This window comes from Telopea speciosissima, chromosome 2 (genome assembly GCF_018873765.1).
Source record: "Telopea speciosissima isolate NSW1024214 ecotype Mountain lineage chromosome 2, Tspe_v1, whole genome shotgun sequence".
Taxonomy (NCBI): Eukaryota; Viridiplantae; Streptophyta; class Magnoliopsida; order Proteales; family Proteaceae; genus Telopea; species Telopea speciosissima.
This window is the reverse complement of record NC_057917.1, coordinates 7,291,048-7,304,464: the sequence shown is the minus strand read 5'-3', so window position 1 is coordinate 7,304,464 and position 13,417 is coordinate 7,291,048. Positions and strand designations below refer to the sequence as shown.

Here is a 13,417-nt window from a genome sequence, read left to right as displayed (position 1 = left end):
CTGGTTTTCCTATAGTGCGAAAATAATTCTGTTTTTTTCTTTTTGGGGTTGTGTAGGGTGGTAAGATCCTCTTTTGTGAGTCTGAGAATGGTTTGTCTATTCGGGTTGGGGTAAGCCGGGAACGTCCCCCCCCTTTATATTTTGCCATTAATTTTGATTTGATCTTTAATAAAATGATAGGGGCCAGCCCGGGTCCCAGATAATATTCGGGTTTAAAAAAAAAAAGAAAAAGGAACCCCTTAGCTTTTGGAGTAAATATGTAGTCCAGAAGACAACCATCAAAAGTCCCTTCTTTTCACCTTTCCTCACCTTGAACCCATCAATAATCTGGAGCCAAAAATAGTGAAAAAGACTTGAGTAAATATGTAATTTTTCAAATTAGCGTATTTTTTAATGAATATCCAAGCAAAATGTCTAATTTTGTAAAAATAATTTAGCAACTTATATTTCCTACTAAAATTATTGAAATCTCAGAAGTTTTTTAAGAAAACTGAAAAGAATATTACAACTAAATTTGGATCATTGGGTTGCATTTTCAGAGGCTTTTGTTGAACAGTTTGTTTTTTTTTGTCATCTTTAAATAGAAAAAGAAATATTTTGCTGGTACTAATGCATTTTTTTTTAATTTACTGATCAAAACTCAAAAACTTAATTTCATGGAGGGCAGTTTGTGTGCATTGGTGGTTCAAAGTATCTACATGTGCCGATAATATGATTAAGTGACGCTGGTTTCAACCTACCATGACTCACCATTGTAGCTATTTTCTCTTATTGTTTGTTGTTTCAGCTGGATTATGATGAAGCTATTTTCTTATGGCATGTCGATAAAAAAGATTTCCTTCTTTGGACCATTACTTGCGTCGCGACGTTGTTCCTTGGTATTGAGATTGGTGTCCTTCTTGGGGTAAGATTGGACATATTTTGCTACATCAAATATGAAATCGCATGCATTATCATCTATTTACTTAGACTCCTGGGGACTTTTAGATATATGTCCTCTCTACCATTTCCTTGATATTTGTTCAATTCCCTACTTTATCTTTTCATTTTTATGGCTGATGAGTTGTTGCGTATACATATTTTACTTTTTGCCGCTGCCGTATTTTTCTGTTTGTTAATAGAATATACGGGAGTTCTTTTGTAGTTATTATGTCCATGGAAGTCTCTGTTTGAATTGGTATTTTATAGTGCTTAAGTCCCTATTTCAGTACTTCTAATGCTGCATATGTTACCAACGATTTCCACAACATAAACCAATGATCAAATTTTACCCATTTGAATAAACTCAATCTACTGGATCATTATACTGTTAATTTACTTCATTTAGACCTTATTATGTCTATTAGATTTAGTAATACTACCTCCAGACATGCTCCATGAAATGCCAAAAAATTAATTGGTTCTGTTACAATCGCTTATCCTAAAAGCTCAAATTGTTAGGAAAAGACCACAACAATGGATATCAACACAACAACATTCCCTCGCGCGTGCAGGCACGTACTCATACGGCTCTGCATGTGACACCATCACGTGGCACTGAGGGGCACAACAACATACAACACAAACCCCTCACACTTAGTAGGGATCGAACACCAGACCTCCTGGCTCTGATACAGTGTTACACCGCTTATCCCAAAAGCTTGAGCTCTTAAGAAAGGGCCACAACAATGGATATCAACACAGCAACAGGTTCCCAGAACACTATCTCTCTTTCTCTCTCTCTCTCTCTCTCTCTCTCTCTCTCATAGTTACAGTAGACTAAAATTGAAACTGGAACAAGTAAAGAGGAACCTGGCTTAACACCCTACTGAAAATTATTGTTTCTGTGTGGATGTATGTCTGTCGATATGCCTTAGAGCTGGTCAATGCGATAAGCTTGTGGTTAGGCTAGGTTGGTTGGGTACAGTTTTTTTTCCCCCATATTAAAATGAATTTCTTTTTCTGGCCTTTTATCTTCGTCAATGAGTTTGATGAGAATTCTATTAATTAGTTATGAAATTTTTCTGAGATGAGTTCTAGAGTTAGATATGTAAAATAAAAATTGAGCCTGTTTTAGTTTGCATGTTGATATGTCTGGTCAAATATTTGATTGCTTTATTTGTATCTTCAATGTTGTAAATTTTTTTAAAAATATTTTTTAAAATGCACCATTCTAAATTCTAATATTAGGTGCATGCAATGTGCCTCTTGCCTCAGGCTCAGGATATGGGAAGCCATAGTACCTTGGTTGAACCTTTTTCGTTTTAGCCACATGATATAACCTAGGGCTCAAAAACTTCTTAGCGATAGTAAAGAAATCAATAATAATTCCCCCCCTTCCATAGTCTGATTATTTTTTTTTATTTAAAATTCTTTTGACTTTCACCTCTTTCTCCTAGCGCCTGCAAATCTAAAGATACCTTCAAAAGGATAGCTTTTCTGCTGATTGAAGTTCATAAAGGCTTCTGTTGCCTAATCTGTTTGAGTTATCAATCTCTGGTTGAAGGAGAACCAGAGAACCTCATCATGCTCTCTTTTCCAGTTTTCCGAGGTCCATTCTTTGACGTTATTTTGAGAAACTGAAGCTAAATAATGAAAATATTAAAAAAAAGGGTTTATTCATAATGTCGGCCAGTCTCAAGTGATAAACAGTCCACAGGAGGATCGCAAACTTCAGGTCCATTAATAGTAAATACTTTGACCGGTTCTTAGATTTGCAGGAAATTTCAGAGCAATAAAATAAAAAACAAGAAATCGAAGAAGAGAAGAAGAGGATAGGGTAGTCTCTCTTAGACTTCGGGCTCTCACCCACAGCCTCTCATCAGGCATCCCACCATACTCTCTCACAAAGCAAAGCACAAAGCTATGGTTTTTTTTTCTCAATCTCATTAATCAAATTCGTGTACAAGGCTGTGGCCTCTTACAAACTTATATATAAGACTCAAAAACAGACTCAAACACTAAAAAGGAAAGGCCTAATCCAATCCTTAACTAATAAGGTTACTTAAAGTGACTAAGAAACTAAAATAATGAAAGAAACTGACTCAAACTGGATTCTAACTAAACTAATGAAGTAAATCCCGTTTTTCTACTTTTTACCCATATTTTAGGCCCATTAAAGTGACCCATTACAAAGAAAACTCATGGGATCAAAGACCCAACACCTACATAACCCAACCCAAGGTTTAATTTCAATTAAATCAGCCCTTTAGGTGACTTATCTGCATCAACCCACTGCATAAAGCCCCCACCACTGCGGGGTCTGGGGAGGGTCATAATGTATGCAGCCTTACCCCTGTTTCATGGAGAGGCTGTTTCCCGACTCGATTCCGCGACCACTAAGTAATTTAGGACAGGAATGAAGGTTCAACCAGTCCCAAAACAGGATCTGAAATCAGGGAAAAGGTTAAGCTTGATGGGGTTAAGGCTGGGTTGATTTGGTGAATTAATGGGTAAGTCTAAGGTTAGGGTTAAGGTGAGGGAATAGGTCTGGTCAGTAGGAGGTAAAAGGGACTAAGAAATCAAATCTGCAGCAGGGCACTTGTCTCTGCCAATTTGGTCTGTAGACTGGGAAAATAGGGTTTAATGGAATTTTAAGGAGATTTGTTATAGAAGACAATCTGCTGGGTAGAATGGGATGAAACAAGGATCGAGTGGAGGTCTTAAGGGGGGGGGGGGAAGTTTGCTGAAAATCTTGAAGAAAACTAATGGCTGGATAGGACAGGAGAGAGGGGGAATGGAATTTGAAGGTAATCCAAAAATAGAAACTAACCAAGGGATTGCAGTGCAGGCAGCAACAATGAGTCTCTGCTGGAGTAGAATGGGCAACTAAGGTCCTGAAAGCTTGAAGAGGATGGAGAAACCTCCTGAGCTTCCTGCCGCAAGGAGTCAACTAGATCAAACACTAGTTCCTTCGTCCAAGGATCAAACACTAAGGGAAAGCTTCAGTAGAAGCAAACTTGCATAGTAGCAGTAGTTGAATTTAAAAATCGTGGGCTGCTTGCCCTCCTGGGTTGCTTTTATAAACTGAAATAATGAGAGCAAGGATTCAAAATTGGAAAGTCTCAAAATTAGAGACTTCCAATTTTGGACCTTACTTGAGTTACAAGGCACTACCGGCCCAAATAAATTGTGGCTGATGTGAGATTGACTATTCTAGTAACAACTTAAATAAATAAAGGGAGACTCAACTAAACTATGGGACCACCACTTAAATTAGACCAGCTGAACCAACCGGTTCCCTGGTTCATTACAAGACTCAACAATTAAAACATAAAACAATCCAGTGGAATCATGGGCTAAATCATGGCTGGCTGCCAAGGTAGGTAGCAGCCTTCTTCTTTTTCTTCCTTGAGTACACCCTTGGTTCTGCATCACTAGGTCGCAATGGAAATATTAGCTCCATTAAATAATGAAAATAGTAGCTCTATTAAATAAACTAACTATCCACATGACTGAAAAATTAAGCAACTAATTATTGACATATATATGGGGAAAAAGTAAGTGAAACAGGTTAATCAACACGGTCTACACCGCTCCATGCTCGATCTTGTTGATTTATTCAAATCTTGTTCCTCATCATCAATCTTTCCCAAAGTTATGAAGTTTTGAACTTCCAATTATATGTCTTCAAAACAGATAACATCTTTCTTACTGTCCTTTGTTATCCTAATAAAATATGAAGGGTATTAGATGCTCTCCTAAGATTTCTCTTTGAGCAGAACCTAATTGTTAGTAGAGACTGTTTTAAGTTTCAGATATGTTCAGGGGTAGTTTAGGTATTTTTCGGTTTTGTTATTTCCTATTGTGTCTCTTGTGTATCTTAAGTATCTATATATATGAAATGATGTGGGAGCTCCAACACTAAGTGGAAACCTCCCAAGTGTTAACCGATTTCCATTGTTCTCTTCCTCTTCTTCTTCTTCTCTATTACATGGTATCAGAGCAAGATCTCTAGGGACTGTTACACCTTCCTAGTGTCTTTTCTCTTCCTTCTTCAAGGATTTCAATCAGTTGTGATTGATCCATCTCAGTTTCTGTTTTGAGAATCCTTTCGGTTTGTGTTTGAGAGGGTAGCAGCACCCTATGCTGCATTTGTGGGCTGTTTAGAGACTAGTTCTCGAATGGAGATTGGGAACTAGGGCTCTTTTGTTGGTGATTTTTAGTTTATGGCATGGAGAAGACATTCAAGGCCTTAGAAAGCACTTTGGATCATGTTGTCTGATCGATTTTGGAGGAAAAGCAGAGCGACTTTTCTGTCAGGGTTTTGCATCTTGAGATCGAATTTTTGCATTGGAGCTGATTCCAGCCTGCTTTTTTGGAGATCGATCTCGCCTTTCCTTGTTTGGAGACTGTTTCTTGGTGTGTTGAAGGTTGGAGATCAATCTCTCTTTGAAGTTTGAAAGTTGGGGTACCCTTTTCAGGGTTTTGAGATCGACTTTTCAGTTTTTTTGGGTGGCTGAAATCGATTTTGTTTGAGACTTGAGTTTGAGGATTGTGGTTGGTGATTCTTGTGGTTCATTGGAGTGGTGATCACCTTCTCTTTGAACCATTCAAGGTTTGAAGCTGAGATTTGCTTTCTCAGGTTTTGTTACTATCTTTGTGGTGTTGTTATCTTATTGTTCACCTTGTGTTTGTTGAAATGAGTGAATCATCGAAGGCTGCTGTTGGTGATGTTGTTTCTTCCTCATCTAGCCGGATTACTGAAACAAAGCTAGAGGGGATCAACAACTTCCAACAATGGAAGAAGATTGTTAAGCTGGTATTGATTGGTAGGGACCAGCAGGATCATCTAACCAAAACCAAGCCCAAGGATAATACTACATGGGACATAGTTGATGCACGTATTTTGGGACAGCTTTTGAACTCCATGGACCGCCAGATTGTTGATCTTGTCACTCACATTGACACAGTGAAGGACTTGTGGGAATATTTGGATGTTTTGTATTCTGGACAGAACAACATAGCTCGAATTTACAAGTTATCTCAGGATTTCTATTGGTCTGATCGAAAGGGCCGTCCCATAGTCCAGTTCTTTGCTGAGTAAAAGAGGATGTATGAGGAGTTGAACTCTCTGCTTCCTATTACTTCTGATGTGCAGCAGATGCAGAACCAGCGAGAGCAGCTCGCAGTTATGGGATTTTTAGGTGCTATTGGGAAGGAATATGAGTCTATCCGTTCCTAGATACTTGGTGGTGACAAGGTAGCCACACTCTCTGAGGCTGTCTCTCGTGTTCTCCGAGTGTCACGAGAAAACACTCATGATTCTATGCACATTGACAGTTCAGCCTTAGCTTCTTTCCCACCTAACTGTGGTCTCTCCACTGGACCAGGGGCTGGTGGTGGTGGAGGTGGTTTTGGGAAAGCTCCTATGCCCCCTTTGCTAGGGAAAGCACCCATTTCAGGATCTGAATCTTCTGGTATGGTGAGGACATGTCACCACTGTGGATGTACAAGGCATATCCAACTCTTTTGTTGAAAACTTCATGGCAAACCACCACAACAACAGTTTGCCAATTCTGCTGCCACTATTGAGACTACACCTCCCTCATCCTCTTCTGAGGGTAGGACTACTGTGACATTGTCTGATGAGGATTATGCTCGTTTTACCCAGTTCCAGATCTCTCAGTCCTCCAGCCTTCCACGTTCCATTGCTACTTTCGGACAGAAAGGTAATGCAACTGCATGTCTTTCGACTGCTTCTTGCCCCTGGATCATTGATTTAGGGGCCTCTGATCACATGACTGGGGTCTCAGGTATATTTTCTTCCTTTTGTGTATCCTCTTCTAGTGTTACCTTAGCTGACGGTTCTTTAGCTAAAGTAATTGGTACACAGGCACTGTTCAGGCCACTCCTTCTTTATCCTTATCTTCTGTTCTTTATTTACTTGAGTTTCCTTTTAACCTTCTATCTATTACTAAGTTTACTAAAACTTATAACTGTTCTGTAACATGTTTTTCTGATTCATGCATCTTTCAGGATCTTACGACGTAAAGGACGATTGGTAGAGGTCGTGAGTCAGGGGGGCTATACCTACTTGAAGACACTTTATCTGTGGCATGTTCGAGCCTGGCATCTCCTCACCAAGTCCATTGTCGTTTGGGCCATCCATCATTGTAGAGTCTATGCATTTTGGATCCTCGTATTCAGTCTCTTTCTAGTTTACCTTGTGAGTCCTGTTAGTTTGGGAAGCTTCATTGTGTGAGCTATCCCCCTAGAGTTAAACAAAGACTAGTCAGTCTTTTGCTTTAGTTCATTCAGATGTGTGGGGCCCTTGTTCGGTTGCCTTAACGTTGGGATTTCGTTATTTTGTTACTTTTGTTGATGACTATTCCAGAGTTACTTGGCTTTATTTAATGAAGAATCGTTCTGAATTGTTCTCTCTTTTGTGCCATTGTAAATGAAGTTAAGACTCAATTTTGTACTTCTTTACGTATTCTTCGTAGTGATAATGCTAAGGAATACTTTTCTGCCCCTTTTTCTACTTTTATGACTCAACATGGCATTATCCATCAGTCTTCTTGTGCTGACACCCCATAACAGAATGGTGTGGCTGAGAGAAAGAATAGACATTTGTTGGAGGTCACTCGGTCCCTTTTGTTTGAAATGAAGGTTGCCAAATCTTTTTGAGCTGATGCTGTCTTGACTGCGTGTTATCTCATTAACCGCATGCCTTCCTCTATTTTACATGGTGGGATACCTTATTCCCTTTTGTTTCCTTCTACTCCTTTATTTGCCTTACCCCCTCGTGTCTTTGGCAGTGTTTGTTTCATTTGTAATCTTCGCCCAGGATTCTCTGAGTTGGTTCCAAGAGTTCTTAAATGCATCTTTGTTGGATACTCTCAAACTCAAAAGGGCTATCGTTGTTATTCCTTTGAGTTCTAGAAATATTTTGTCACTGTTGATGTTTCTTTCTTTGAGTCTACTCCTTATACGGATTCTCTGGTGGTTTCTTCTGACTTGGATGATGATCTTCCTGTGTATATTGTTCCGTCTTCTGTTCCACAGGTATCCCTACCACCATTGCCGCCAACTCCACAAGTGTCACGACCTATTGTTTTCCGTCGCCATAATTGGAAGACTTGGACCCTGGTGCTCCTCCTTCACCATCCTCTTCTTCGTCGGTGGATCCTTCCCCAGGTACTTCTTCTTCTCCTGATATTTCTTCCCCTGATCCTTCTTCTCCTGCTGTTTTCTCTGACCTTGATATATCTATTGCTCAACACAAAGGTGTTCGGAGCTGTACTCAACATCCTTTGTCTAACTTTGTGTCTTACTTTGGTTTATCCTCTACTTTTCATACTTGCTTGACCACTATTGAGCAACATCCTGTCCCTAAGTCTGTTGCAGAGGCATTATCTTGTCCTGGCTGGCGGGCTGCTATGACCGAGGAATTGTTGGCCTTAGAGGTCAATCAGACATGGGATCTGGTTTCCCTACCTTCGGGTAAATCTGTTATTGGTTCTCGGTGGATCTTTGTGGTGAAGGTGAATCCTGATGGTTCTTTGGCTCGTTTGAAGGCTCACCTTGTGGCCAAGGGTTATGCCCAAGTGTATGGAGTTGATTACTTGGACACCTTTTCTCCTATGGCCAAGCTTACTTCTGTCCGTATCTTGATTTCTCTCGCAGCTACTCATCATTGGCCCTTATTTCAGTTGGATGTTAAGAATGCTTTCTTGCATGGGGATCTCCATGAGGAGGTTTATATGGAGCAACCTCCTGGGTTTATTGCTCAAGGGGAGTGTGGTATGGTGTGCAAGCTCAAGAAATCTTTGTATGGACTGAAACAGTTGCCTCGAGCTTGGTTTGGTCGGTTCACTGAAGTCGTTTTGGAGTTTGGACTGACACGTTGTAGTAGTGATCATTCTGTATTTTTCCGGCATTCTAATGCAAGGAGAATATTTCTTATTGTATATGTGGATGATATTGTCATTATAGGAGATGACTCTTTAGGGATTGAGAACCTGAAGGTGCACTTGCAGCAGAAGTTCCAGACTAAAGATTTGGGTAGATTGAAATATTTCTTGGGTGTGGAAGTGGCTCAATCAAGGAAAGGGGTTACACTTTCACAACGGAAGTATGTCATTGATCTTCTTTCAGAGACAGGGTTGTTAGGATCTAAACCTCTAGATACTCCTATGGATCCTAATTTGAAGCTTACAGCTGATGTTGGTGATGTTCTTAGTGATCTTGAGAATTATCGAAGACTTGTTGGAAAACTAAATTATTTGACTATGACTCGACCTGACATTGCCTTCCCTGTCAGTGTTGTAAGCCAGTTCTTGTTTGCTCCTCGGACATCTCATTGGAATGTTGTTATTTGTATCTTGAGGTACCTCAAGAAGGCTCTTGAACGTGGTCTACTTTACTCTGATCATGGACATGGAAGGATTGAAGGCTTTTTAGATGTTGATTGGGCTGGATCTCCTGTTGACAGAAGGTCAACTACAGGCTATTGCACATTTGTTGGAGGGAATCTCGTTTCATGGAAAAGCAAGGAACAAACTGTTGTGGCTCGATCCAGTGCAGAGTCAGAGTATCGAGCCATGGCACATGTTACATGTGAGTTGATGTGGGTGAAACAGTTGTTGATTGAGCTTGGATTTATAGACAACTCACCTTTGCAACTATGGTGTGATAATCAAGCTGCTGTTCATATTGCTTCGAACCCTGTGTTTCATGAGAGAACGAAACACTTCGAAGTAGACTGTCATTTCTTCTACTTATCTTCGTACAGGAGAGCAACTTGCAGATGTGTTCACAAAGTCCTTGGGGAGTGCTAGAGTGGATTACATTTGTAACAAGCTGGGCATGATTAATATCTATGCTCTAACTTGAGGGGGAGTGTTAGTAGAGACTGTTTTAAGTTTAAGATATGTTCAGGGGTAGTTTAGGTATTTTCAGTTTTGTTATTTCCTATTGTGTCTCTTGTGTAGCTTAAGTATCTATATATATGAAATGATGTGGGAGCTCCAACACTGAGTGGAAACCTCCCAAGTGTTAACCGATTTCCATTGTTCTCTTCCTCTTCTTCTTCTTCTCTATTACACTAATAATTTGGATTCCTAATCATTGACGGAGTATGTTTTCCTGAATGGTCTATGTTAGTGAAACTAAAGAACGAAGAGAACAGGAAAGGAAAATAGAAAACTTTCTAATTAAGCCGAAACTTCTGCATTGAGAAAAAAAATGTTATAATGAAGGATGTGGTTTTACGTTGGATTTATATATTTGATAAGAGAAATGTTGAAGATGACAGTTGGAAGTTGGTGTTTGTTTGCTTCTAAGTTCTAAGTGAACCATTAATGGGTCTTGGTGATTTAAGGGTGAGGTAAAAGGGTATTTACTTTCAGATCAACTTCAGAAATACTTCCTTTTTTTATGGGTGAACTATTTAGTTATTGAATATTGATACTGCCTGCAACTTTCTGATTTGCTACTCATTTGAAGTAAACTATGCTGTAGAAATCATAGTCTAATATCCATTTGCCTTGAAAGATTGATGATAACAAGCCAAATCAATCTTCCATCATTTATCTACCCACAACTGCCACAAGAATGATCTAAAGGAAATATGAAGAATTCTCATACTTGTCTTGGACTTAAATTTCCATTTATATTTCCTGAAATGAACCGTTTTCCATTCCCATCATGTTCTCTCAAGGAAAACCTCATCAGTTTAAATTGTAAGAAATGAAGTGGCCTCTAGAGTCATTGGTTTCAAAATTGAGTCTTTTACATGTTTTGAAGAAATTGATCTCTTCCTTACTGAAGTAATGCCTATTTTTCAAAATATTTTAGATTTGACTCTCAGTTCTTGTGACCTCAAGCTCACCGAGATACATATACAACAAAAGAATGTCCTGTATAAAGTTTATTAATCTAAGTGCAGGAATTTGATATTGTAGGTTGGCTTCTCTCTTGCATTTGTCATCCACGAATCAGCAAACCCACATATTGGTGAGTGGACTTCTTGGATCATGAGATTGAAACTCAATAACGAAATCCAAAAACTGAACCATTCTCACTTTGCCATATATTAATATTCTCATTTGTTGTATGTTTTTTGTTCTCCTTGGTGTTTCCCTCTCATTATGTCCATTGCTGTGTTCCTTGTCTATATATGCTGTGATTGCTGTCTGTATAAGAAACTTCAGAATATGTTATTCCAATCATCTGAATTTGAACAGTCACTAATTATGCCATATTCATATTTTTTTCACTGCAGCTATTTTGGGCCGTCTTCCTGGAACCACTGTTTATAGAAACACCCAGCAGTACCCTGATGCATACGCTTATAATGGGATAGTGATTGTTCGGATTGATGCACCCATTTATTTTGCAAATACAAGCTACATAAAAGATAGGTGAAGACTGATGCTTCTCTAAACTGAATAAAATATCAACCTGAGATTCTCAGTTTTCTGTGATGATTTCTTGTTCACATTGTCTGTTTTTGTTATTTTTCTGTGATGAAAAATCAAGCCTATTTTTCCATTCGCAGGTTGCGGGAGTACGAACTCAATACTGATGGATCAATGAGACGTGGACCAGAAGTTGAAAGAGTTCATTTTTTGATCATAGAGATGTCACGTAAGTCTTCTTCGTCTAAATTCTTATATGTAGACAATACCATAGTTGTCACTGCATCTAGGCAATCCAAGGTGTTGGAGGGGGCCTATATGTAAGGCGACACCAACTAGTTGCCCGCCTAAGCTACCCTAGTTGTCAAGGCGCTTGGATGCCAAGGTATCACCACAACTATATCACAATAAAATACTAGAAACACCAGATTCATAAATGGGCTGGGCTTTTAGTGAAAAAAATCTTGGGTTGCAGTCCAAGTCCAATGGCCTAAGCTGTTTATATACTCGTGGTCTGAGCTTGGTTCACTTGTTTTAGCTTATGATGGATTATGACTTAAGAGTTGCTCAGGTTTGACCGTTTGAGCTTCTTGGGTCTTTGGCCAGGCTTGGGTCTCTCTCAGCCCCAGCTAACATGTACCTTTTGTTGGGTGGATGCTAAAAGCCAATAACTCGTTCTGTTTATCAATAATTGTTTTTGTAGGTTAGAAAGAAAAACGACGAGTATATTGATATACTAGTTATTCATTTTGGCTTAAATAGAGTTGAATGGAATACTAACATTCATTGAACCTAAATCGGTAGGGATATGAATTAGTTTAGAGTTCTACACGTTGAAGTGCCAATATGAACCTTTTCTTTCTATATTCTATTTTTATCCTCCTCTCCCCCCTCCCAAGGAAAAAGAAACCAATTATATGATAGTTATGTAGCTGATTGAATGAATCACATGCTGTTTTCTATCTACACTTCATTTCTTTCTGGGTGGGCTTTGAGGGGGGAATTATATGGCACCCATAAAATTTTGTTGCTGCAACCGAATGGAGGGAACAAGAAGTTTCCGAAGAACACTATATACACGTAGTTATCCCAAACCAATATGGACTAAGAGTTAACACTTCGGTAGGGAAGACCTACTTGTCTGTGGTGTTCTAGGCCCCATATAAGCTGCCACATGGCAGATTTGTCACCTGTTCTGCTAAGATATGCAGAACTAGCAGTTCACCGTAAGAATATATCACAGTTATTATACAATAGAACTAATAGTTAGATTATGTGTTAGGTAATGTGTCCTTCATGGTCAGTTAAGGAAAGATCCCTGCTAATTTTGTGTACCTGTTTCCAGGCCACAATCTATCCATCTGGTAGAAATTTGTTGTAAATTTGTACCTATTCTAGAATGTTCTCTATCATATTATAAATAAAGCACGGCTATGGTCACATTGATCAAGCCAGTATTCACGGAATTCCACATGGCATCAGAGCCAAAAATATTCCGGGGATATGGGAATTGAAATTTTTTTCCGTTTTTTCTTTTTTCTCTCTCTTCTCCTTCGTGTTTCTGCCCCAAGGCCAGCCACCACCGCCAGCCTCCTCCACCTTCCGCCAGCCCTCCGCCACCACCAACAGCCCACCACCACCTCCGCCAGCCCTTCTCCACCTCCGCCATGTTGGGAATAAACCCGATGAGCAGCAGAATTTGGATCGGGTCAATACTTGTAGTTCATGATCAAGAGTAGGGAAGAAACAATTTCAAAATAACATTCATGGTTACCTTAGAGTCGCAAGTGAAACTCCTCCTATAGATAATAGGTCTTTCAACTTGTGCAAACTTGGAGATTGAAAAATTGTTCAACACTTGGAAGCTTGATCAATCCTTGCAACCTTAGAGTCGAACACAAAAAACACCAAAGCTTCTTGAGCTCTTTAACTCAAGTCTCACACACACTACTACAAGAGAGGGGAGAGAGAGACAGAAATCATGGGAGGGGGAGAGAGCACTGCCAAAATCGTGGGAGGCTCCTCCCTCTCCCTCTTTTATAGTTTTGGAGATCCTTGGGTCTCAAGTAATCTCC

General features: G+C 39.5%; 1 protein-coding gene across 1 annotated transcript in view; it reads left to right on the top strand.

Moving 5' to 3' along the window:
• Positions 1-13,417, top strand: part of LOC122652265 (sulfate transporter 4.1, chloroplastic-like) — a 51,731-nt gene that overhangs the window by 26,087 nt on the left and 12,227 nt on the right. The window contains exons 12-15 of the mRNA XM_043845957.1: positions 788-904; positions 10,887-10,938; positions 11,207-11,345; positions 11,483-11,571. Coding sequence (XP_043701892.1) covers positions 788-904; positions 10,887-10,938; positions 11,207-11,345; positions 11,483-11,571 — 397 coding nt within the window. The remainder of the gene's footprint in view (positions 1-787; positions 905-10,886; positions 10,939-11,206; positions 11,346-11,482; positions 11,572-13,417) is intronic.